At 45.6% G+C, this 27,727-nt stretch overlaps 1 protein-coding gene across 3 annotated transcripts in view; it reads left to right on the top strand.

Annotated features, from left to right (window-relative positions):
* Positions 1-27,727, top strand: part of LOC144279677 (SLAM family member 9-like) — a 43,462-nt gene that overhangs the window by 733 nt on the left and 15,002 nt on the right. For 2 of the 3 annotated variants that reach the window (XM_077841270.1, XM_077841269.1), the window contains exons 2-3: positions 15,585-15,911; positions 22,223-22,501. In XM_077841270.1, coding sequence (XP_077697396.1) covers positions 15,585-15,911; positions 22,223-22,501 — 606 coding nt within the window. Of the gene's footprint in view, positions 1-15,584; positions 15,912-22,222; positions 22,502-27,384; positions 27,430-27,727 lie in introns of all 3 variants that reach the window. The other variant, XM_077841268.1, reaches the window with a different exon arrangement.

Below are 27,727 nucleotides of genomic sequence, written 5' to 3'. Positions count from 1 at the left end.
AATAATTGGAGCCACAAAGTCCTGGCAAGGATTGTGCCAACAGTCACATGTGATCCATAATTTATGGAACCAACAAAATCAGCCATTCTATCCATAACATGTTTTAGTTCTGGAAACTCGGAAACTGCAAAAATAAATATTGAAAATTGATTCTAGGTCTGTCGCCCTCCTAACAAAAATGCTGGAAGTGAGTACTAATCTTTTAAGTATCTTAATATGGAGGTTACTATTTTTGATTGTGAATTTCTAAAGGAGAAGAAAATTGGGTCCTTTGAGTCCTATGTGTTAACTCTGAAAATTAAGAGGCTGCTGTTTGTTTCAAACTATTAATATAAATGCTGTCATTACTCAGGAGCGGATTCTCTAAATGCAGTTTCCCATATCATGGTTTGTTAAGTTTAATTCTCCAGTGGCTCAGCGATGTAACCAGCTGTTTAAATTGTTCCGAACTAATGCATGCCTGAGCACCCTAGCTGCTACTCCTACCTGGCTAGTGTGTCTCCCACTTTTGTGCTTGGGCCAGTCACTTCCAGACCCTTCGGCAGAACAAAGCCCCGGCCTGTACCACCTTGGCCCACAGCAAACTCTGCTGCTGATGGGCCTGTAGTCCTGGGATGGTCCAGTGGAAGATGGAATATCCTAAGGCCGAGGCTGAAGGAAGTCTTTAGAATGCAGCATACAAAACAGCAATTATCACCCTAAGAGAATATTCTATCCCAAGGATGCAGAATCCTCCAGCCAAGTTTAAGCCACTCCAGGGGTGTTGTGGGGGGGCATTAATGGGGTGTGGTGCTGAACAGCGGAGCTCCTGTCTGACTCCTTGGCTCCCCATTGTGCACCTGTCCCAGTCCCGCTTCAGAATCCAGTACTTTGCCTCAATGAGCAGCCCCACTCCCTGATTCCATGTCCCCACCTATCTCTATCTTATGCTCCTTACACCGATCCACCATTTTCTCTTGCATTTACATGTTAATTCACATGAACTGGGGATTGGAGGAAACTTTTCACTTGGGAGCTGGGGTAGGGGGAGTGCTGGTGGCATGGAATTAGGGAGTTGGCTTCCCGGGGGCTAGAGAGCAAGAGACAGGGTATCAACAGAAAGGTCCACTGGTTCTCCCCAGATCGACCCCCAGGCCTGCCCACTGTCTTAATCCATAGACCTCAGGATGCGAATTCCAGTCATTCTGAGCTGTGTGTGTTAGACAGGGGTTTCCTCTGACAAACCACAGGGGATTTGTCAGAAGGAGCAGCTGTTTCCGCAGGAACTTTAATACCCATATCTTGTAAGTTTGCCTTTGTTTCCCCCCACTCTCCATGGCCACTGTCATTCAAAGAGGTTACGGCAGTGTACTTGAACTAGTATCTTCCCTAAATGCTAATGGCTGCATTGACAAGAAATGCACTTACACAGCCTTAAATGAATCAAGATGATGCGTGTGTGAATTATATTGGAGCTGAGATCTGCCATTTCTGCAGAGGAGGAAAAAACCAGAAAATATAATGGGTTGTAAGAAAGGCCACACTGGGTCAAGCCAATGGTCATAGAATCATAGACTATCAGTGTTGGAAGGGACCTCAGAAGGTATCTAGTCCAACCCCCTGCTCAAAGCAGGACCAATCCCCAACTAAATCATCCCAGCCAGGGCTTTGTCAAGCCCGACCTTAAAAACTTCTAAGGAAGGAGATTCCACCACCTCCCTAGATAATGCATTCCAGTGTTTCACCACCCTCCTAGTGAAAATGTTTTTCCTAATATCCAACCTAAACCTCCCCCATTGCAACTTGAGACCATTATTCCTCGTTCTGTCATCCGCTACCACTCAGAACAGTCTAGATCCATCCTCTTTGGAACCCCCTTTCAGGTAGTTGAAAGCAGCTATCAAATCCCCCCTCATTCTTCTCTTCCGCAGACTAAACAATCCCAGTTCCCTCAGCCTCTCCTCATAAGTCATTTTTGTTGCCCTCCACTGGACTCTCTCTAATTTTTCCACATCCTTCTTGTAGTGTGGGTCCCAAAACTGGACATAGTACTCCAGATGAGGCCTCACCAATGTCCAATAGAGGGGAACGATCACGTCCCTCGATCTGCTGGCAATGCCCCTACTAATACATCCCAAAATGCCATTGACCTTCTTGGCAATAAGGGCACACTGTTGACTCATATCCAGCTTCTCGTCCACTGTAACCCCTAGGTCCTTTTCTGCAGAACTGCTGCCTAGCCATTCGGTCCCTAGTCTGTAGCGGTGCATGAGATTCTTCCATCCTAAGTGCAGGACCTCTGCACTTGTCCTTGTTGAACCTCATCAGATTTCTTTTGGCCCAATCCTCTAATTTGTCTAGGTCCTTCTGTATCCTATCCTTACCCTCCAGCGTATCTACCTCTCCTCCCAGTTTAGTGTCATCTGCAAACTTGCTGAGGGTGCAATCCACACCATCCTCCAGATCATTAATGAAGATATTGAATAAAACCGGCCCCGGGACCGACCTTTGGGGCACTCCGCTTGATACCGGCTGCCAACTAGACATGTGTTGGATCATATTAAAGAAGTTCTGTATTAAAATCACAAATGAGTTTGATTCCCCATAGTTTAAATTCCAGAGTATTACTAATTCAGAGGTCGCTTGGTTTTTGGTACTGTTTCTCTCCCTCTATGTGTGAAACTTGCAAGCTGCTAATTGCGTTAGTACATTCTAAGATAGAGTCTGTTCTCAAGGCAATTCTTTGTAACAACAACTACTCACACAGAGAGAGACTCAAAGCAATACTCTGTAACAACAGAAAGAGCACCCAGAGACTCCCCGCCCTTTTGTTGTATTCATCTCGCTTTGTTAACAATTCTGATTAAAATAGAGATAGAGGATGTATGTGGATGGATGCTTGGTGTGGATAATAACTGAATGACCAGGGAGGTGCCAGCCTAAGAATGCAGTGTCCATCGGCCGAAGAAGGTGTCAAGTGGAAATAACCAGAGGACCCTCCGGAGGGCAGACTGGAATCCACCCAACAACCTCAAGGACGGGAGAACCAAAGATCAAGATAACGTCTGGCAGCACGGAGCCGTCAGGAACGTACCATCCGCTGATGATGAAGCCATTCCCATAGACTGGCCTAGGATGAAATTCCTATAAAAATGGACTCTAGAAAGTGAGAACTTTGGGGTCTGATTCTGCAAACCAACTTCCAGGAGCATCAGATGAGCATCTAACAAGGCCCTGCTCCCGCCTCATGTCCAGGCCACCTGGCCAGTGGCTTGGCATGAGCAACTCTAAGGCTGGTAACTATGAGAACAACCTCACAGAACCTGTGTGTGTGTGTGTGTGTGTGTGTGTGAATGAATGTGTGAATAAATATGAGATTGAATGGAATGTTATAGCTATAACTAACTGCTTACTATGATTCTTTCTGTATTCACAATAAATGTGGTATTTTGCCTTTTCCCCTTTAATAAGATCCTGCTGGTTTTTAATTTATTGGTATAACACATGGAGCCATTGATTACTACCCGTTGAGCCCAACAATCTAGCCAGCTTGCTATCCACCGTATAGTCCATTCATCCAGCCCATACTTCTTTAACTTACTGGCAAGAATACTGTGGGAGACCGTGTCAAAAGCTTTGCTAAAGTCAAGGAACAACACGTCCACTGCTTTCCCCTCATCCACGGAGCCAGTTATCTCGTCATAGAAGGCAATTAGATTAGTCAGGCATGACTTGCCCTTGATGAATCCATGCTGACTGTTCCTGATCACTTTCCTCTCCTCTAAGTGCTTCAGAATTGATTCCTTGAGGACCTGTTCCATGATTTTTCCAGGGATTTTTCCATTTGGCCCAATATCCTGTTTCAGACAGTGGCCAGTACCACAGCTTCAGAGGGAATGTACAAAACAGGGCAATTTTGGAGAGATTCACTGTTTTCTTCCCCTCCCAGCTTCTGACAGTCAGAGGTTTAAGGTTGCCCTGAACATGGGGTTCTGTCCCTGACCCTCTTGGCTAATAAGTAGTGATGGGGTTCTTTTTTGAACCCTGTTATACTTTTTGGCCTTCATAGCATCTCATGGCAATGAGTTCCACAGATTAATTGTGTGTTGTGTGAAAATGTATGTCCACTTGTTTGTATTAAACCTGCTGCCTATCAATTTTGTCAGGTAAAACCCGTAGTTTTTCCCTTCTCTGAAGCTTTTCTCATTCCACTATATCCTTTTTTGAGATGGGACAACCACAACTGGACACAGTATTCAAGGTGTGCAGTAACATGAATTTATAGAGTGGCATAATGATATTTTCTGTCTTATTTTCTATCCCTTTCCTAATAGTTCCTAACATTCTGTTAGCCTTTTTGACTGCTGCAGCGCATTGAGCTGAGGTTTTCAGAGCACTGTCCACGATGACTCCAAGATCTTTCTTGAGTGGTAACAACTAATTTAGACCCCATCATTATGTATGTGTAGTTGGGAATTTTTTTACCAATGTGCATTTCTTTGCACTTATCAACACTGAATCGCATCTGTCATTTTCTTGTCCAGACACCCAGTTTGAGATCCCTTTGTAGCTCTTCACAGTCAGCTTTGGACTTAACTATCTTAAATAATTTTGTATCGTCTGCAAACTTTGCCACCTCACTGTTCACCCCCTTTTCCAGATCATTTATGAATATGTTGAACTCCACTGGGCCCAGTACAGAGCCCTGGGGGACCCTGCTGTTTATCTGGCTTCATTGTAAAAACTGACCATTTATTCCTACCCTTTGTTTCCTATCTTTTAAACAGTTACTGATCCATGAGAGGATATCCCTTGATGATCTAGCTTCCTTAAGATCCTTTTGTAAGGGACCTTGTCAAAGGGTGGGATGTTAGATGGGGTGGGATCTGAGTTACTACAGAAAATTCTTTCCTGGGTATCTGGCTGATGAATCTTGCCCATATGCTGAGGGTTTTCCTCCAGGGCAGATTGGAAGAGGCTCTGGAGGTTTTTCGCCTTACTCTGTAGCATGGGGCACGGATCTGAGGACTTCAATAGCTCAGACAACCCATAGGTGAGAGGTTTTTCGCAGGAGTGGGTGGGTGAGATTCTGTGGCCTGCATTGTGCAGGGGGTCAGACGAGATGATCATAATGGTCCCTTCTGACCTTTAATATTTATGAAAAAAAAGGCTTTTTGAAAATCCAAGTACACTATATTGACTGGATCACCCTTATCCACGTTTGTTGACTCCCTCAAAGAATTCTAGTAGATTGGTGAGGTATGTCTTCCCTTTACAAAAGCCACATTGACTCTTCCCCAACAAATTGTGTTTATCTCTGTGTCTGATAATTCTGTTCTTTACTATATTTTCTACCAGTTTTCCTGGTACTGAAGTTAGGCTCACCCACCTGTAATTGCCAGGATTGCCTCTGGAGCCCTTTTTAAAAATTGGTGTCACATTAGATATCTGCCAATCATCTGGTATAGCAGCTTGTTTCAGCGATAGGTTACATATCACAGTAGTAGTTCTGCGAATTCATATTTGGGTTCCTTCAGACCTCTTGGGGGAATATCATCTGGTCCTGGTGACCTGCTGTTTTATTTAGCAGTTTGTTCTAAAACCTCTTCTATTCGCACATCAGTGTGCGACAGTACTTCAGATTTGTTGCCAAGAAAGAATAGCTCTGATGTGGGTACTTCACCAATACCCTCTCCAGTGAAGATCGATGCAAAGAATTAATTTAGCTTCTCTGCAATGGTCTTGTCTTCTTTCAGTGCTCCTTTTGCACTTTGGCCATCCAGTGGCCCCATTAACTGTTTGGCAGGCTTCCTACTTCTGATGTACTTTAAAAAGTTCCTGCTGTTAGTTTTTGCATCTTTAGCAAGTTGCTTCTCAAATTCTTTCTTGACCTGCCTTATTGTACTTTTACACTTATCCTGCCAGAGTTTATGCTCCTTCCTATTATAGAACCATTGAAGTCTAGGACTGGAAGGGACCTCGAGAGGTCATCTAGTCCAGTTCCCTGCACTCAAGACAGGACTAAGTATTATTTTCTAGACCATCCCTGACAGGTGCTTGTCTAACCTGCTCTTTAAAATCTCCAATGACGGAGATTCCACAATCTCCCTAGGCAATTTATTCCAGTGCTTCACCACCCTGACAGGTAGGAACTTTTTCCTAATGTCCAACCTAAACCGCCCTTGCTGCAATTTAAGCCCATTGCTTCTTGTCCTATCCTCAGAGGTTAATGAGACCAATTTTTCTCCCTCCTCCTTGTAACAACCTTTTACGTACTTGAAAACTGTTATCATGTCCCCCCTCAGTCTTCTTTTCTCCAGATTAAACAATTTTTTCAATCTTTCCTCAGAGGTCACATTTTCTAGACCTTTAATCATTTTTGTTGCTCTTCTCTGGACTTTCTCCAATTTGTCAACATCTTTCCTGAAATGTGGCACCCAGACCTGGTCACAATACTCCAGTTAAGACCTAATCAGCGTGGAGAAGAGCGGAAAAATTACTTCTGGTGTCTTGCTTACTACACTCCAGCTAATATATGAATGATGTTTGCTTTTTTTTTTTTTCCAACAGCATTACACTGTTGACTCATATTTAGCTTGTGATCCACTATGAGCCTCAGATCCCTTTTCGCAATACTCCTTCTGAGGCCGTCATTTCCCATTTTGTACGTGTGCAATTGAGTGTTCCTTCCTAAGTGGAGTACTTTGCATTTGTCCTTATTGAATTTCATCTTATTTACTTCAGACCATTTCTCCAGATCATTTTGAATTTTAATCCTATCCTCCAAAGCACTTGCAACCCCTCCCAGCTTGGTATCATCCGCAAACTTTATAAGTGTACTCTCTATGCCATTATCTGAATCATTGATTAATTTGTTGAACAGAATGAGATCCAGGACCGATCCCCTGTGGCACCCCATTTTATATGTCCTTCCAGCTTGAGTGTGAACCACTGATAACTACTCTGGGAATGGTTTTCCAACCAGTTTTGCACCCGCCTTATAGTAGTTCCATCTAGGTTGCATTTCCCTAGTTTGTTTATCAGGTCATGCGAGACAGTATCAAAAGCCTTACTAAAGTCAAGATATACCACATCTACTGCTTCCCCTTCATCCACAAGGCTTGTTACCCTGTCAAAGAAAGCCATCAGGTTGGTTTGACACAATTTGTTCTTGACAAATCCATGTTGACTTTACTTATCACCTTATTATCGTCTAGGTGTTTGTGAATTGATAGCTTGATTATTTTCTCCATTATCTTTCCAGCTACAGACGTTAAGCTGGCTGGTCTGTAATTGCCCTTATTTCCCTTTTTATAGATTGTCACTATATTTGCCCTTTTACAGTCCTCTGGAATCTCCCCCGTCTTCCATGACTTTTCAAAGATGATCACTAATGGCTCAGAGACCTCCTCAGTCAGTTCCCTGAGTATTTTAGGAAGTATTTCATCAGGCCCTAGTGATTTGAAGACATCTGACTTGTCTAAGTAACTTTTAACTTGTTCGTTCCCTATTTTAGCCTCAGATCCTACCTCATTTTCATTGGTGTTCACTATGTTAGATGGCCAGTTGCTACTATTATCCTCACTAGTTTTTGCTTCCAAATTTTAAAGGTTGCCTTTTTGCCCCTAACAGCAAAAATGCTAGTCAGGATCCTGGACTGGTCATGTCACTCTGTTACGTGGTCTGTTCTCTTTTTCTAAAATAGAAGTGATAGCAATATAGAAACCCAGGGGGAATTAATGAAGGAATTATTTATGCTTGGACAGGGGACAAGGCTTATAACTTGTTATTCTGGGCAGCAGTTATGAGTCTATATTGTGAATTGCAGAGACATTTTGATACTTGGATGACTACATTTTGAAATAACTCTAGCCTCTTTTTTGTACAACACACGATAAGCCTGTGGGACCCATTGCCACATGATATCACTGAGGCAAAGAGTTTAGCTGCGGTCAGAAAAGATTGGATATTTATATGGATAACAAGAACCTCTGGAGTTAGAGTAGCAAAGAATAACTAATAGAGTCAGGAGGGACTTTCCCCTGTGGGGCAAGTTATTCCATTATCCCCTACTACAGGGTTTGTTCCACCTTCCTCTGAAGCAGAAGGTGGTGGCCACTGGTGGAGATGGGCTCCTGGGGTAGATGGGCTCCTGGTCCGATCCCAGTTTGTATTTGGCAGAGGGGAGAGACTGCTAAAGTACTCATTAGGAGGGCAGTTTGCTCCAATCTTGGCCACTGCTTTAGTTTAGGTTTCAGAGTAACAGCCATGTTAGTCTGTATTCGCAAAAAGAAAAGGAGGACTTGTGGCACCTTAGAGACTAACCCATTTACTGTTCCTCAGACGTTCTTGTTAACTCCTGGAAATGTGCTGGAAATGGCCCACCTTGATTATCACTTCAAAAGGTTTTCTCTCCCCTCACCCCGCTCTCCTGCTGGTAATAGCTCATCTTAAGTGATCACTCTCCTTACAATGTGTATGATAAACACCCATTTTTTCATGGTCTGTGTGTATATAAATCTCCTCCCTGTATTTTCTACTTTATGCATCCGATGAAGTGAGCTGTAGCTCACGAAAGCTTATGCTCAAATAAATTGGTTAGTCTCTAAGGTGCCACAAGTCCTCCTTTTCTTTTTGGTTTAGTTTAGAAATTGCCAGTCTCTCTGGCAGGGAGTGCTAGGAAGAGAGTGTAGATTGTTGCAGCTCCCTGCCATGATGAGGGTGAGAGGGTTTGAACTGACCTTCATATTGAATTGTTTTACCCCCTTGCATCCCCTGGATCTCAGCTTCTGAAATGGGGGTGTGTGTGTGCGTGTGTGTGTGTGTGTGTGGTGGGGGAGTGGGGATGCTGCAGTGTGGGTGTGAGACACACAAGTCAGAAGGAGCGATTGGCCCCACATTGAGGATGAGTTTAAGTGTGGGGGTGTGGGGAAATTGGGGGGGGGTGTCTAAATGAGAGGTGAGACACTAGAGGAAGAGATTTCAGAGTAACAGCCGTGTTAGTCTGTATTCGCAAGAAGAAAAGGAGTACTTGTGGCACCTTAGAGACTAACCAATTTATTTGAGCATGAGCTTTCGTGAGCTACAGATACAGATGTATCTGATGAAGTGAGCTGTAGCTCACGAAAGCTCATGCTCAAATAAACTGGTTAGTCTCTAAGGTGCCACAAGTACTCCTTTTCTTCTAGAGGAAGAGAGTATGGTTTTCGCAGAGAGGGGAGGTGATGGGGTGGGAGGCTGGAAATTTGGCAGAGGGCAGGTGTGTGGAATCATTCCAAAGTACAATATTCCGTGACCCGCAGTGGCTGCCTGTTGGTTCCTGGGTGGAATTTAAGGTGTCAAAAAGAAACCACCATCAATATTCGAATGACTCAATACTGGTCTACAGGTGAAATTTGAAAACCATCAGGGCTGCATGGACAGGTGATGGCATTTAGGAGAGGAAACCTCTTCTCCACTAGCTGAGCTGAGGCCAGTTGAATAAGGTTGATCTTTATGCACTTTTCTCAGGAGACCTGGGTTCAGTTCCTGGCCTGAGTATAACTGAGAATCAGACCCCAGGTGAGATGAGGTTCCAGCACAGCAGTAAATAGACTGATGAAATCTTTGCCTGGAAGCAAAACTGAAGGAAGTGTGTGTGTGGGGGGGAACCCAAACAGTATTTGGCTCTTTGTACGTTGCAGACGTGCAAACCAGCTTCCCATCACAAGGCATCTTGGTGTATTGAAAGCCCCAGAGGCCCCCAAAGTAGCTAACGGCAGCAACAGAAAGCACTATTACTTGCTTCCTCTGTTGTAGTGTGGCTTCCAAACCACCACCACTCCACACACCCCCAGAAGAGCTTTTCCTGTAACTGGCGGGCAGTAGGTGTTATATTCACAGCTACACACAAAGAAGTTAGAGTATTTTATGGTTTTATCTACCGGGAAGATTGCAGTGTAACCCGACCTGTTTCTTAGAATCCAGAACGATAACAAGACCCCAAAATAGAGAGAGACAAAGCAGGCTGCTTCCCAAGGTAGAGAGGCACAAGTCACCCCACCTTGCTTCAGGCTGTCTCTGTGCAGACTGACTACACAAGCTCCAGATCCCACACTTCTCTACACAGCCCCTAGTCTGCAAGCACAACCAGGAAATCCCTTATACATAAAGAGAGAGCTTGAAATTGTAAAGACAATTTTCAATGCCCCTCAGTGGGTATACCAGACAGCACCCTACAGAAAGGAGATAAAAAATGAATCACCTCTCCAAAGTCATTGACGAGAGTGGGAAGGGAGTTGCAAGTAAATAAGACACCACTCCTTAAAGTTTTTAAAATGACAACAGAAAGGAAATGGGTTGGGATGTTCAAATCCATGGTTTCTGGTTGTAATCTTTTCTCCCGTATTGTACTAGATGACCATGAAGGCTGCAAGGAGCAGCAGTAATTGACCTGGTGTCCACTGCATAGTTCGTATCAGAGCTGGTCCGAATAAAAAGGGGAGGGGCATTTAATGAAAACTTTTTCAAAATCCCTTAAAAATAAAAAAGTGGAAATTTGGGGAAATTTTGACCAGGCTGTTTTGTCAAGGGGGGCGGGGGGAGTATTATCAAAGGGGGGTATTTCATGTTTTGTCAACCTTTTTCCAGAATTTTGAAATAAAAAAAAACAAAACCTTTCCACCCTCTGGGGTCCATAGATGCTTACTCAAATTACTACCCTTGCTGGAGTCAGCTACAGGGTTGAGTGGAAACTTCCATCTAAGCTATCAGTAATTGTCAAACAGCTACATTCTGCTCTCCCTACTTAGGATACATCTGCATAGCAGCTGGAGGGGTAATATACAACTCAGATAGACCGACCCATGCTAGCTTTGATGGAGCCGGCATTCTAAAAATAGCAGTGTAGCCATAGTAGCGTGGGCAGAAGCATGGCCTAGCCACCCGAGTACTGTCCCATCTGAGACGCTAGGTGCGTATTCAGACAGCTAGCCTGTACCACCGCTTGTGCTGTTATGGCCACATGGGTATTTTTAACATGCTAGCTTGATCAAAGCTAGTATGTGTATGCCTACCTGAGCTGGAAATTACACCTCCAGCTGCTGTGTAAAACAACTTGCTTACAAAATCAGACATAAAAATGCAAAAGTGTCCCAGCACACTAGTAGTGACAAATTGCGGACTTTCTCCTTTTTACCATCTAATTATAAAATAAATCAACTGGAATATAACTATTGTGCTTACATTTCAGCGCATAGCGCATAGAGCCGTCTAAACTAGTCATTGTCTGTATGAAATTTTAGTTGGTACTGACTTCGCTAGGGCTTTTCATGTAGCCTGTTGTAAAACTAGGCAAATATCTAGCTGAGTTGATGTACCCCCGGAAGACCCCTGCGTATCCCCAGGGGTTCATGTACCCCTGGTTGAGAACCACTGCTCTACACTCCAGTGGCATAGCTACAGTGCCGTAGCTATGTTGGCATATCCCTATGGTGTAGACACTTCCTAGAGCAACAGAAGGGGTTTTCGCATCAATGTAGGTAATCCACCTCCCTAAGCGGGGGGTAGCTAGGTTGATGGAAACATTCCTCTGCCAACCTCCAGTTGCATCTATACCAGGTGTTACGCTAGCTTAACTGTGGCACTCAGGGATGTGATTTGTCACTCCCCCGAGTGCCGTAGCTATGTTGACCAATGTTTTAAGTGCCAGACCAGGCCTAACGCTCACCCAACACAACCAAGAATCAACATCTTGAGAAATATACGTTACAAAGAAGGTTTACAAGGCCTGGGCATTGGTTATAATGTTTAATGGCAAAAACGTTTGGTTTGCAACAGGAACAAGACATATCAGTCAGCATCAAGCTAGTCATTATCACAGTGATGTACTCCTTCCTCTCACTGGAACATGTGATCGAAAGAGAAGGGCTCAAAGTTCCTCCTTAGTCTTCCTCTTTCTTAACTTTAAAGGACATCGGCAACTTTCAAATCACATTTCCAGTATTGCTAACCCCAAATGTTAAAAAATTATGAGACAGAACCCCCAAAGAATCACGTTATGAGCCTGAGAGCAGATGGCTTATGGCCAGTACTGTGGCTCTTTGTTGCCTGGGGGTTCTCCCTATGCTGGGGAGCTCCAGCGGGTCTGGGTCCACAGCCTCATTGTGCAACCAGAATTGTGCCCAGCAGCCAGAACGAGGCAGAGCATCTGAGCCTACCTCTCCAAGAGCATAGAACCACAAGGGGATTAAAAAAAACTCAGATATTTCCCATGATTCAGAACCCAAAGTCTCTATTGGGACCCTTTCAAATACCCAAAGCAATGAAAGGTTATGGGAGTGAGCAAACTGGATCTTCCTCTCCTCCCAGGATGCCTTGGTGGAGTTCTCCCAATGCCACAATGGAATTGTTGGTAGACATTGGAACAAAGTCATTGATTTTTACCCTTGTTTAAATCTAAGTGTGTGGTGAATGTTCATAGGATGGGGTCGCCATGGGCCAAAGACCAAAAACATCCAGCAGGCATCTATCCACTCAACAGCAACATTACAATCAATGCTGAAGCAAGAGGAAGAGACGGGGACAGAAACTAAGAGACAGAAGTGGGAGCCAGACAGAAACTGGAGGGAGGATAAGATAGGAAGAGGGAGAAGCTGGAGAGAGAAGAAAGAGAGGAGACGTAACTAGCTCTGCGTTAGGTCACTGGGAGTTTTCTGATGCACCAAACTCCCATAGGTTCTGGGTACTGATCCTAGTGTGTCATGACCCTGGGGACAATCAGCGCAGGCAGCTGGGACTAAGTTTGTTTGTGCTGTAACAGCGATGCCGATCATCTTGGCTGACACACCAGGGACCTCCAGAGCTAAAAGCATGTTACAGCATGAGCCAAACAGCGAACCCTCCCTGGCTGGGGCTATAACAGACTCACGTCATCTGTGGATCGGGTACAAAGAGTTCTGACGCACACTGGCCCATGGATTACATAACTATGAAAGTCAGTGGAGTTACTGGGACACCAGCGATGAACCCTGCCATTTTCAGGTCCTGAAAGCCGTTCATGCAGATAGCATAACCAACCACAAGCATTGAAAAATCAACAGGCAGGCGCCCCCTGAAATTAGGAGATTGGCTTAAAAAGCAGGAGATTTTCAAAAAAAAGTAACAGATTTTGCGTTCTCTTTCTTTGCCTTCTCAATACTGAACCTTTAGGGAGAGCTCAGGTCTTGTTGTCAAGCTTTCCTTTGTAAATACCAGGACAAGAAACTTACAACAACATCCAAAAGCTGGGATTCTTACCTAATCACGGGACTCTAGAAGCATTCAGCAAAGTCTATCTTGGCAGGATCCAGAGCTCAGGATCCCAGGATTCCTCCCCTCCCATCCCGAGTCCCAAACCAGGAGACTGACTTGCTTCCAGCCACCCAGCCCATCACACCCAGCTACCCCTCCTCTGTGTTTTCTCTCTTTCCCAGGCAAACAGGTCACCTGTTCTCTACCACTCACTTTGTTCTCCAACACCTCTGACTGATTCTTCCAGAGGACACGGGCTCCAGCCATCAGTTGCCGGGACACAGGGTGTCGGCCATTCTCTGTGCCCAGACAGCCAATCAGCAGTCACACCTGCCCTCTAGGGGGCCTCTGCAACAATCACACACCCTTATCTCACCACCTAGATACTTGAGTAACACATAGGGGAAACTGAGGCACACACACAGTATTCAGAGAAAACATTAAGAACATTCCCATTTTGTCATATCTCCCCACTTCTTTTATGTTCCCTCACTCATACCTTAAAGGACCTTATTTCCCAGCTGCCTCTGTTGGACCCCACTGATGCTCTGACTTCCTTCCTACCCCTTTTGCTAGCTGTGCAGGCCCTGAGTGTAAACATGCCTGCCTCTCTGCCAGCCCACTCCTCACTGGCATAGCTCTGCTGTTGCACTGTTCTCCATGCCATTATCTATAGCATGGCTCCACACCCAATTCAGGGAGGAAGTAACTGACAGCTAGACAGGCAGTGGGGGTTAATGTAGGCACAGCTGGGCTCACAAGAGCAGCGAGAAGCCTGGAAGCTGGCTGGCTGCCTAGCCAGTTCTAATGGAACTGAAACTAAACTCCAGTTCCACTAGAATGAGCTTGCATGCGGCATCTGTCCCTCAGAGCAGGGACAGTCCCAATAAACTGGGACAAGTCGTCGTCCTATCCTTGGTTGAGCACTTGGGAGAGGCTCTTTTGAGGCTGTTGCTTTCAGAGGGTAACGTCTTTGGTTTTTGGTCACAGGAGGCCAAAACTTGGCTCCATCTTTCATCTCCTAGCACTGGCTGGTGGTCTTGCTCGGCCTGTTGTGCTGAAAGGTGCTTGTGGTTGCCAGCAGGTGAATCGTAAAGCCAAGGACAATCACAGACCCTGTTAAAGCCAATGGGTGCCAGGTACTCTCTTTCAGGCTCAGCAGAAGGAACAATCAAGCCCCTTTTTGTGGTGAAAACAGGTGGGAGGCTACCACCCAAGGCAGTAGGCAGCTTGGCGGGTGTGGGCCAGAGTGAAGCTGTGTGTGCTGAGGCTTTTCCCTGGTTATAAATGCAGGGTCTAGGGTATTGTTTGCAGCCTGTGCATGTTGTGGGGGGAAAAGCTAGGGAAAGCCATTGTGAGCACAACCCTGCAAGGAAGCAGAGAGACAGAGCTTCTTGGACACAGCGCTCACTGGAGGGGAGGATGTGGAGATTTCTGAGCAAGGAAGTGTCTGTTGTTCTTTGTTTCTACTGAGTTCAGAGAAACTGGATTTGTGTGTGTGTGTGTGTGTGTGTGTGTAAATAAATGAGATTTCACCAAGAATAGACCTGATTTGTCTCATCGATTTCTCATCCTAATGGAAACAACCCCACAGGCCCCCCAAATATTGGTGAGCCACTTGGGTGAAAGGGGCAGCATGGCCCCTCCTGCCTGCTGCAAAGACTGTCCTACACACACTCACCTTGAAAGTCTTCCCTGAAGGGATGACAGCTGGATTATGAACACCCCTTTGCCCCCCCTACCTGCCGGGGCAGGTCATGAGTGAGGTCCCTTTGTCTGTACTGGGGCCTTGTCTCCCACACACAATCCCTAACCAGACCCTGCTACCATGAGCAGAGCTCTCTGGCTCTGGGTCTACAATGCACACTCTTTCCTAGACCGCGCCTCCCTCAGTCAGGCTTTCTGTGCATGGTACATTTCTGGCAGTAGCACTTGAGTGCTACAGACAGCCTGGAGAGCTGGGTCACAGACTGAACTTTACTCTTGCTTAGGGCTGGTTGAAAATTGGATTTTTAGCTAAACAAAACTGTCTGCAGAGAGTGTCCACTTTCCTCAGGAATGTCTGATTTTTGTTTAAATCAGAAACCTCAAAAGCAACAATTTTTCAGTTTTTAGAAAAAAACGTTTTGGGTTTTGGCAATTTTTAGTAAAAATTATCTGGTTTTGGTTGCCAAAAATTATTTGTTTTTTGGGGGTTGGGGGGGTTTGACACACAGTTAAAGTTTAACAGGATTGAAGGGGGAAAGAGACTTGGTCCGTCTGTGATAGGTAGCGGGGCCGGGGTTTGTTCTGGCTCGGTCTTACAGTTTCCTTTTCTTCTGTCTTCCCGGCTGCAGGAGCCTCCGGAGAAGAGTCGGGGCCCGTGAGGCTGAACGGGATTTGGGGAGAGTCGGTCACTTTCTCTCCGGTGATTCCAAGTGGAAGCCGGGTTGACAGTATAGTCTGGAACGCAAAATCAACTATAGCAATTGTGAAACCAGGAAAAGAAGCCGCACCCCAAGTGACAGATCAACGTTACAGAGAGCGACTGAGAGTCCTGGACGGGGGCTACTCATTGCAAATCATGGACCTAAGCCAGGAGGACACGGGCACATACACGGCACAAATAACCATAGAAGGAACCACTGAGCCCATCTTCCAGAGATTCGCCCTGCACGTGTACAGTAAGTCCTGGACAGAGATTTAAACCATTTCATCTTAAATTCTTCAAAACAAATACATGCTACTCTGAAACCTTTATGACTAAATGGGGCATTTGAACCTAGGAAAGCATGTGTCTCATATATTTTGAATATGGTTGATTCACACTGGAGGAATATTATTAAAAATACAGGGCCAGCTCCTGGCCTCCATTCTGTCTACATTACCCTGCTACAGCATCAAAAAGCTGTTGGAAAGTTGACGTATTGGAGGTTTTCCAGTGTAGGAAACTCTTGAGGTTGTTGTGCAGGCTCTATCCTTCAACTTCCCTCCAGTTCACTGTTCTGGTATAGAGGATATAGTTGGGAAAAGAGAGCATGGCCAGAGTTTTTTGTGCTCCAGAAAATCCCTGGCTGTCAGAACAGCCTCTCAACAACCTTTGCAGGTGGCACAAGTTGGAGCAGCCCTAAGGCTGCTCCTACTTGGGACATAGGACAAAACAATTCTAGGTCTGAGAGGCATAAAGATAACATACAGCCACCATTGGCCATTCCCTCCAAGTCCTGTACCAAGCAGAGCTCTGTTGGATCCAAGGATCTAGGTCAAAAATGAGACAAAATATAGAAGATTTTTTAAATGTTCTGTATCTTGCTGAACTTATGATATAAAATACCTGATTATCTTGAAATTTAGTTGGGATTTGTTGGACCCATTTTTCAGTTATCCCTCAGCCTGGACTCCAATTTTGCAGGAACAATTTCATGCCCACAAATACTTGTATCTGCATCAAACTGTATACACAGATGACAGCAGCTGGACATCCAGTTACCTCATTTACTTCTGCAATTTGTTGCAGAAACAAAATTCTGGGAGCGAATCTTTACGGGCAAACTAACTCCTGCAATATTAGAGGCCAATTCCGTAAATTTAGTCCAGTAAAATACTCAAGGCAAAAAAACTATATTAATGCAAAGTAAAGATTGTAAACTTAGATGCCAGTGCTGTGGAGCAACTACACACATACTTAAAGTTAAGCATGTGTTTAAATTTTTTCCTGAATAGGGATAATTTTCCGGATTCGGGGCCGTTTTACACAGAAAAGTCGGGAAACTCAACATTTAGTAGTCTCAGGCACCACTTAGAACATCCAGAACATGAGACGAGAGAGTGGTGCTCAGTAAAGTGGGGATGGAAGTTGGGGATCTATTGTCACGAATTAAGACCTGATCGTGCTCCCATTGAAGAAGAGTGCAGAGCTCTCCTGGATTTCAAGAGGAGCAGAAGCAGGAGATTAGGTTGAAAGAAGGACGTTAATTAATTGCACCTGGCCATGGAAATGCCAGGAGGAGAGAACAAATTAGTCTTGGTCAGTGTTTGTCCTGCAGTGGGTCACAAACCACAAGTAATTCACAAAAGGTGACTTGGGGGCTTGTGCGGTAGTGAAAATTTTATTCCAATCTAAAGCAAATGTAAAGGGGCTGTTGAAATTTAGTGGGTTTTTGGTTGGCCCTCTCGCAACAACAGGAGAAAGGGGACCAGTCGAAGAGGAGTCAGGATCCAGGGACTGACAGGTCCACAGACAAATCAGAACTCTAACCCTCAGCTGGAATGACACAGCAGGCAGGCAAGGAGGGAGTGGGGGTGGCATGGTCAAATTAAGGCAGGGGAGAGAGAGATAGAGAGCGAGAGCAGCAAACCAGCCAAGCCCAGCCCCGCGCCTGGGTGAGTACAGCAGCCTGAGCAGTAGCCCAGAGCCAGATCACTGGGGCAGCAGAGTCCAGCCATGCCAAGCTACAGTGGGGAGCCGTTGGGGCCAGAGTCGGGATAGTGGGCACCCGCCGTGCAACAGGCAACACTACAGCCAAGTGCGGTGAGTGGCTGGAGAGAGCAAGGTGGGGACCATGGGCAGAGAGGGCCAAGTGTAGGGAGATGTCACCAGGCAAGAGACCTTAAAGGCTGGACTTGAGCGGGGATGTGAACCCAACAGGAAAGCCAATACAGGGGAGAAGGGTCCTGCCACCGAGAACGTGACGGTGTGTGGCCATTGCCAGAGCAGGTGTCTGACCCAGGTATCATTGCAGCCAGTGTCTGGAAGAGAGGCCTGGGATGTGTAAGGAACAGACTGTGAATTTCCTTGACTTCCCGAGACTGGTTTTTACAGTGCGGGGTTCCTTTCACCTTCTCCGTTTTTCCCTTAAGGGTTTTCAGTTGCTGTTTAATAAACTGTGTTGGTTTAAACTCAATGCAGTGATCACTGGGTCAGTGAAGTGGCTGATGGGGAGAGAGCATCTGGGAGTAGGGACAACCTAGCCCCTGTCCTGAGTGACCCACAATGAGACAGGGAGTTAAGCCTCCGCAGGGATCCTGGGCCCAGCCTTATTGGGGTTATGAGGATTCTGCTGCATGGGAGGGAGAGCGGAAGACGAGTCCTCAAGGTCAGGCAGGCAGGGGTAAAGGTAGCTGGGGCAGAGACACAGGGCTGGCTCTAGGGTTTTTGCCGCCCCAAGCAGCAAAAAAAAAACAAACAAAAAAAAAAACGGGCCGGAATGCCGCCCCTTGAAAAGTGCCACCCCAAACATGTGCTTGGTGTCCCGGTGCCTAGAGCCGGCCCTGCAGAGACAGATCCTTTTGCTATCCGATTCCATCAGGGTAGCACAGAAGCCAGGAAAGTTCCCCATGATAGCGGGACCCTTTCCCTGCTTACACAAAGAAAATGTCACTCCTCCACTCCCTGAACATCCTTAGCCTTAATATTCTATGTCAACCTCTCAAACCCCCACCCCTCAATAAACCATACAGATTTATTATTATCATTGATTTTTTTTTTACTCTTATAATAAATGTAAGGGGGTCATGAACATTTTTGACTTTGAGTAAAGGGCTGCCAACATGAAAAGATGAAACACTGCACCACGTGGATGCAGAGAGAATTAATGGCATGGAAAGAGAGAGAGAGTTACCAGCCCTTTTGGAAAGGAGTATTAGAAACGAGACTTCATTGCCCTACGAGAAGTCCTGTCATGATTTTCAGATTTTGTAATATATATGAAGAGATATTGCTGATCTCATGCACCGTGCTGTTGTTATAGAAAGGGACAAGGTAATTGAGGTAGAGGTAATTGACGGAAAAGCCTACATTGCAAGTACACCTCAGCTCTTAGAAAAAGGGAATGGGGCAAATTCTTCCACCCATCTGAGCTATGCCTGTCTGAGGAAATGGAGTTCAGAAGCTGCCCAGGAAATGGATGTTGGCAACGCAGCATGCTAATGACTATGAGTTCTATGCGAAGATCAAGGGCACCTTGTGTTGCTAAAACCATCAGCAGCCTGCACATGGTTACCAGCACATCACTTGCTTGCTGCATGAAAGCCCAGATTCTCAAAGGAATTTTGGTGCCTAACTCCCATTTATTTCAATGGGACATAGGTGCCTAAACATCGTTGAGGAGCTAGGTCTAAATTACTACTTGCAGAAGTGAAATCCATGAGATTCAGAAGCACATGTCTACCAGGCTTGTGGAAGGGTTATTAATGTTGCAACCCAGATCACTTGGAGCTGGAATGACTCAGTATTAAGGTAAAATATTAGCAGCTTTATTGAGCACCCCTGTCCCCAAGGGTCCTGTCCCCCAGCATGCACCAGGTCTCATGCAAAACCCAAGATGGAATCTTCATTGCTTGCTCTATTGTGGGTGATCTAAAGTTCTGGTCAGGAACAGAGAAGGGGATTTTTAGGGAGGTGCTCAGGATTCTCTGTTGGTTTCAAATCTGTATGACCAACCACTAGAGAACAAAGATCACAGTGAATTTCCATTACATAACCAAATAAAAGGTTACAGTTCTCAGAAATTAGCATTATCTTTTGACTAAAAGGGCTGTCACTTAGTTGTGGGGAAATGTGACCTCTTTCTTCATATGGTGACGTTGCTCACAAGGTTGAAGGTTTACTGAGAAATTAAAGAGAAACCCTAACTTCTTAGATTCTCCTCTGCTTTCTCAGCTTCTAGCTGTAGCACATTTAACCAGACTAATCAAAAGCCAAATACAGACTTAGTATGTAACAGGGCTTATCTGAACCATCATCCAAGACTTGCATCTTATAGTAATAGCATTAGTACCATCCATGAGCTAATAAAGGATAAGGCTGACTTCACATGCATAACTGAGACTGGGTTGGATGCTGCTGCAGGACCATTACTGGCACAGGTGTCACCAATGGGTATATCATTCAGTGTGAAGTTAAGGAGGTGGGGTATATGGGGAAGCTAGGCTCTTTGTACAGAACTATAAATGCAGAAGATCTCTACCATTAAAGGTAGATCTGACCAAATGTGTCCGTCAGGTGTGTGTGTGGCGGGCTCGGGTTCAGCTGGTAATATGGGATGGATCGTGGGGAGGGGATGGGGAGAGTAATACCTTGTATTTAGCTGTTTACCCGACCCGAAGAAGGCTTGTCTCTCTCCCCAACAGAAGATATGACCTCACCCACTTCATCTCTCTCAAACCCCGGGACTGACACAGGTACAACAACACTGCAAAAACTAATGCAGGGGCATGCTGACCATCTACATGAATCTGAAGAGTGTAAACGTCACCTAAGGAGAGGAACCGTATAGGGTGGGAGACTAAGGCATCATTGGGATGAATATGAACAGGATGAAATGACCAGCGGCTATTTGCGATACAACCGCATTTGCTCCAACCCCTCAGACAGAGACAAACACCTACAAGATCTCTGTCAAGCTTTCTTACAACTACAATACCCACCTGCGGAAGTAAAGAAACAGATTGATAGAGCCAGAAGAGTTCCCAGAAGTTACCTACTACAGGACAGGCCTAACAAAGAAAATAACAGAACGCCACTAGCCGTCACCTTCAGCCCCCAACTAAAACCCCTCCAACGCATTATTAAGGATCTACAACCTATCCTAAAGGATGACCCAACACTCTCACAAATCTTGGGAGACAGGCCAGTCCTTGCCTACAGACAGCCCCGCAACCTGAAGCAAATACTCACCAACAACCACATACCACACAACAGAACCACTAACCCAGGAACTTATCCTTGCAACAAAGCCCGTTGCCAATTGTGCCCACATATCTATTCAGGGGACACCATCACAGGGCCTAATAACATCAGCCACACTATCAGAGGCTCGTTCACCTGCACATCCACCAATGTGATTTATGCCATCATGTGCCAGCAATGCCCCTCTGCCATGTACATTGGTCAAACTGGACAGTCTCTACGTAAAAGAATAAATGGACACAAATCAGATGTCAAGAATTATAACATTCATAAACCGGTCGGAGAACACTTCAATCTCTCTGGTCACGCAATCACAGACATGAAGGTCGCTATCTTAAAACAAAAAAACTTCAAATCCAGACTCCAGCGAGAAACTGCTGAATTGGAATTCATTTGCAAATTGGATACTATTAATTTAGGCTTAAATAGAGACTGGGAGTGGCTAAGTCATTATGCAAGGTAGCCTATTTCCTCTTGTTTTTTCCTACCCCCCCCCACCCCCCCAGATGTTCTGGTTTAACTTGGATTTAAACTTGGAGAGTGGTCAGTTTGGACGAGCTATTACCAGCAGGAGAGTGAGTCTGTGTGTGTATGGGGGTGGGTTTTTGGAGGGGGGTGAGGGAGTGAGAGAACCTGGATTTGTGCAGGAAATGGCCTAACTTCATTATCATGCACATTGTGTAAAGAGTTGTCACTTTGGATGGGCTATCACCAGCAGGAGAGTGAATTTGTGTGGGGGGGTGGAGGGTGAGAAAACCTGGATTTGTGCTGGAAATGGCCTAACCTGACGATTACTTTAGATAAGCTATTACCAGCAGGACGGTGGGGTGGGAGGAGGTATTGTTTCATATTCTCTGTGTATATATAAAGTCTGCTGCAGTTTCCACGGTATGCATCTGATGAAGTGAGCTGTAGCTCACGAAAGCTCATGCTCAAATAAATTGGTTAGTCTCTAAGGTGCCACAAGTACTCCTTTTATTTTAAGATGAATATAAAAGCAATAATACAGATGTATAAGGCTGAGGAACAATCTCCCCAAGGACATGCTGGAAGCACCAGCTTGGGACATAGCTAAACTCTACTAGACAAAGCATTGGAAAATATACTCTAGGGAACACACTTCCACTAGTCTAGGGATGGACTGTAATAGATGGACTTAACATTTGCAAAACTTTTAGGATTTTTTGATAAGGGCTCCTGGATTTTTTCTCCTGTTCTGGTGGTTTCAGACACATGCTTGTAAGAATCTGCTGTTGTTTTGCTTCCCATCAGTGTTCTCACCATTTGTATATTTCTCCCAAACAGAACGACTGACAGAGTCAGATATCAACATCGTCCCCGGGCAGGACTCCGTGCGCACTGTGAATGGGACGTGTAACGTCACCCTGAACTGCTCCCTCCCGGGGGGAGGAGAGGACGTGACCTACACCTGGACCCAGACAGCAGAGAGCTCTGTTGTCTCCAGTGGGGCATCCATTCTCATCTCGCACAGACTCGGAAGGGAGGTCTCACCTGTTACCTGCACGGCCACAAACCCCATCAGCAACAGCTCAAAATCAATCTTCCCACAGGAGGTTTGTGAAGGTAACATTCTACAGCAAGGATTTCTATTACAAAAAATTCTCTTCACCTTTTAGGCTAATCATACATTATTTGCTTAGGGGTACAATTCACCCCCTGTGTAAAGGACCAGTACAAGCCCTGTGCCCCAGTTAAACCCCACACAAGCCCTCCTTTAATGATTTAAGCTGAATATAGACCTTGGGCTGACCCCTCTGGTTGGGGTGAATTTCACCCTGGTGACACTGGGAAAATATTCTTTAAAATAATCTGTAAAAACAATTAGAAATAGATTTTGTCACATTATTTCTGACAACTCCAAACGCAGCATTTCATCCTGATCCGATTTTGATCCTGACAATACTGATTGTATAGATTCTATCCAAGATCAAGAATATCCTTTTATGCAGGTAGTGTGGTTTAAAGGGGGAAAGCTGGTCAGAAAATGGGGTTTTTTACCTGCAGAAAATTTAAATATTTTGGGAGAAATATTTTTCTGAAATGTTTTGGCCGAAAACCTAAATAGCTCAATTTGGAAATGCTGCCACCATGCCTTATGGGAGTTGTAGTTCAGATGCCTCATATTCCATTCTCTTCTATACACTAGGCTCCTTGATCAGAATATATCTCCCATGGTGCACCACAGACTCCGCTCTTTGTGAGGGGAGGTTGTGTATCATGGGAATCACTGGCCATGGTGCATTATGGGAGATGTAGTCAAGTTGGGGAGCCTGGCCCATAAGGAAGAATAGGGAAATGCGGCAACCAAACTACAACTCCCATGAGGCATAATGGCAGCATTTCCTTAATGAAATATTTCAGGTTTTGGTCAAAATATTTTTTTTTTCTGATAACTGATTTTTTTTTTCTGATTTCAGGGGGAAGGGGATCAAAATTTTCTGTGGAAAGGAGACACTTGTTGCAATAAATTTAATTTTGTCAAAAACCCAATTATCCAATAAAAACCAGTTTAGATGGATGCTTTTTGACCAGCCCTATAATGCGTCCTTAGTGCAGATGAGAATTAGGTTGGCTAAGTCCTTAATCAATTCCAGGTCTTGATTCTGCAATCAGACTCCAGCATCCATACAGAACTTCAAAGGGACTATGCACAGGGATGTAATCACATGGTTGTAGAATCTTAGGGTGACCAGATGTCCTGATTTTATAGGGACAATCCCAATATTTGGGGCTTTGTCTTATATAGGGGCCTATTACCCCCCACCCCCGTCCCAATTTTTCACACTTGCTGTCTGGTCACCCTGTTGAATCTGGGCCTTTCCCTGAAAGTATCCAAAACTCTTTCTTCAGCTGTTCAGACCAGAACATTTCTTGAGGTATGGGCTGTCTTACAAAATTTCCTGTATTGTCTCACTCTGAGTAGGTCATACTTACCATAGACTGCATTGATTGTGATATTTCAGAACTTCTATTTCCAAAGAAAACCAGGAAGTGTAGAGTCTGCAGCAAATATGGATTTTTTTTAAATGGTAATTCAAAATCTTTATAACAAAAAAAGTTCCAAATTTGGTTTGAGTTTTAGATGAAACATAAGGTCCAATCTTATTTTATCCAAATCACTTATTATTTTAGTAAGGTCTTTAGGTCCAGATCTTAAGGTCTTTTCTCAGTTTTACACACACATTACTCAGACAAACTCTCATTAATTCCATCACGGGGTTTTGGTGGCAACATGAGACATGAATGTGACACTATTTACAAGCATTCAGTTAAAAGGGGCTATTCTGAAAACTCTCATGATCTGCAGGTATCATCATATGGTAAGACCAGAAAGCACCTGGGCAGCTCCCTACCTGCATATGGTCATTAGTACTTTCACTGATTCTGGCAATGCATATTGATATTTCTGGAATCAAGAGATAATCTCATGCCCTCCTTCCTGCCACACTGTGATGCTGTGCATATGTATCCCAACTTTGATGCAAAAATTGGAAACAGTAGCCCAGATTTGGGGCTATGCTGCAGCTGCTTTATGCCAGGGGGTTAAAGGAAGGAGGAGCACAGATCCCAGTCCTGTCCTAAAATCCGAGGGAGCACTCTCTATCTTCTTGGAGGGTGGGGCAGGTCCCCCTCCTCCGAGGCTGGAGTAGAGGCAGTGAAGTCCTCTAATCTCCTCACCTTCTATAAAGGAAGATGTGACCCCAGTGAAGAAGGTAACCTCCAATGCAAACTCAGCTTTTGGGGAGAAAGACAGACAGATAATTGATAGAATTTTTTACATATAGGGCCTTATTCTCATTTACACTAGAGCCAGAGCACCCATGTTCCCTGGAGGGAGTGTTATTCAGTAACAGACATCAGTAAAACAGGGAGGAAGGCAGGGAGTTAGGGTGGGACCAACTCAGCCATATGGACAGAGCAGCGCACAGGGTTTAATAAAATTGTTCAACATTCCTGGTATAGCAAAAGGGAATAAGGTACGTTTGTTCAATGTAACCTGCCTTCAGCTTCAGTCTTTGCTAAAGCAGCACACTAAGTCCCCTTTATATGCCTCTGGCAGCTGTGGTTTACATTAACACCCACTTTAAGACCCTTTTACCTTGCCACAGTAGTATCGGGGATCCTGGGTGTTTGTACATTCCGGTCGGATGCGGGGTTGCAGCATGTGTAGACATACTTACCTAGCGCCAATAAGAGCACAGGCAGCTGCATGGGCTCGACGCTAGAACCGCCTTCCTAGGACCCTGGGTGCGTACTCGAGCGATTGCTGGGCATGCTGCTGCAGCTTCACTGCTGTTCTTACTTGAGCTAGCTAGATCAAAGCTAGCTCGGGTATATCCACTTGAGTGCCAATCACACCTCTGACGGCAGTCTAGATGTACCCTTAGTCCCGCTCTACACCCAGTGTTTGTACTGGTGTAACTGTGTCAGCTGTGGGTGTAATTTTTTACTGAAACAGTGATAGTGGTACAACCCTTACTGTTGATGCCAGAGACCAGTAAAGGGGCCTTAGGGCTTGGCTACACTTGCAAGTTAGAGCGCATTAAATCAGCCCCGGGCACCCTGACTCCTGAGGTGTCCACACTGGCAAGGCACTTAGAGCGCCTGGACTCTGCAGCTGGAGCACTCCTGGTAATCCCCTCCACGAGAAGCATAAAGCTTGCTGTGCCCTGGCTGAACGACGTGTTGCATTCCCGCACTGTGATTGGCCTCCGGGAACGTCCCATAATCCCCTGAAGTCAAGTGGCCGCTCTGGTCATTGTTTTGAAGTCAGCTGCAGTATGCTTATCTCCTTCGGGACAAAGCAACCCATTACTGTAAAATGCAGCTGCTGAGGCAGGCGTTTGTGTGTGTATGTGAGGGAGAGAGAGGCGGGGGATGGGTGGGTCTGCTGCTGTCTGAATTTACAAGACAGCATGCCGACACACTCTTTCCCCCCCACATACACACAACACACTCCCTGTCACACTCTACCCGCCCCCCCGCATTTGAAAAGCACGCTGCAGCCACTCGCACACTGGGATAGCTACCACAATGCACTGCCCTCTGTGGCATTGCGAGAGATGCTAACGTGGCCACGCCACTGCGCTTGCAGCAGACAGTGTGAACCCACAGCAGCGTTTTCCCTGCTGCTGTCTCCGAAGGCTGGTTTAACTGCCAGTGCTTTACATCTTGCAAGCGTAGCCAAGCCCAGTGTAGCCAAGCCCAGTGTGGCTTATTTCCTTTTGCCACAGGAACAGCTAGCCCAGTAGAAGCACTTTTATAGTGATATAACTGCGTCCACACTGGGGAGGCTACACTGCTTTGGCTGTATTGGTATAGTTAAAGCAGTACAACTTGTGTGTGTAGACAAGGCATCAGTGTAAATGAGACTCTGGTCCATATTGCCTAGTGATCATCTACATGCAGGAAAATTTGGGGAAGAAGAGTCCCCTAGAGCCTTAATTGTTAATTGACGTCAGTACTAGAGCTGGTTTCGACCTGCTCTAATTGATATAGATTCTCCATCCAGGTCGAGTCTGAATGACAGTATTTGTAGAAAATAAGGCCTTGGCTACACTTGTGCGTTACAGAGCAATAAAGCAGCCCCAGGCGCCCTAACTCACTCCCCGTCCACACTGGCAAAGCACCTAGAGCACTTAGACTCCACGGCTACAGCGCTGCTGGCAACCCACCTCGGAGAGAAGGTTAACGCTTGTTGCGTATTGGCTGAAACGCCCGGGCGTCTCTGTGAGTGAGGTGTTGCATTACTGCACTGTGACTGGCCTCCAGAAACGTCCCATAATCCCCTGAAGTCAAGTGGCCACTCTTGTCATTGTTGTGAAATCGGCTGCAGGAATGTGGAAATGCCCTTTCAAAGCTCCATTTCGGAGAAGCCGGCTGCTTATCAGCTCTGAGAAAAAGCAACCATTTACTGTTTGCTTTGAGTGAATGAGAGGTCGGGGAGGAGTGGGGTCTGAACTTACAAGACAGCATGTTGATACACTCTCAGCACCCCAAAAACTCAGTCTCTCTCCCCCCACATACACACAACACACTCCCTGTCACACTCCACCCCACACCCCCGTTTGAAAAGCGCGTTGCATGCTGGGATAGCTGCCCATAATGCACCACTCCCAATGCCGCTGCAAGTGCCGCAAATGTGACCACGCCAGTGTGCTGTCAGCTGTCAGTGTGGACAGACTGCAGCACTTTCCCTACTGCGCTCTACGAAGGCGGGTTTAACTCACAGTGCTTTACATCTACAAGTGTAGCCATGCCCTAAGATGAGGAGCATCAGGGCTTTGTCCCTACTCGGCCCCACCCACTTCTCTTTCTCTCTCATACACCCACCCACCTCTTTTATTTGGCTGGCTATGGAGCTGCCAAGGAATTTGAACTCCTCTGAGATAGGTTTCTTATCTTATCCCCATTCTCTCCCCTTTGCTGCATGCTGTCCCCACAAGCTGACCTCTCAACGTGGAGACCTACAACAGTGGCCACAGAAACTGGTGAGCTCCCCGACTCCTTTTTGGATATATTGAAATCCTGCTTTGCGCGCCAGTGTGGCCCTGAAGTGGGCAAAGCTGACCAAGGAAGGATCACCCCATGGTAGATGGATCCCTGGGTGGTGTAGGCGTAGTGTTTAAGAACTGGGTAGTGTCCCTTTAAATACTTGTGAGCCCTCAAGTTGTGCTCATTGTGTCAAGTGTTCTAGAATGATGCCACTGAACTCTGCCAGAGCAGCAATGTATATATATGACATACAAGGCAGTGTATATATGTGCCTAAGCCTAACCTACATATATT

Source organism: Eretmochelys imbricata, chromosome 24, assembly GCF_965152235.1.
Source record: "Eretmochelys imbricata isolate rEreImb1 chromosome 24, rEreImb1.hap1, whole genome shotgun sequence".
Lineage (NCBI taxonomy): Eukaryota > Metazoa > Chordata > Testudines > Cheloniidae > Eretmochelys > Eretmochelys imbricata.
This window is presented reverse-complemented; position numbering and strand designations above follow the sequence as displayed.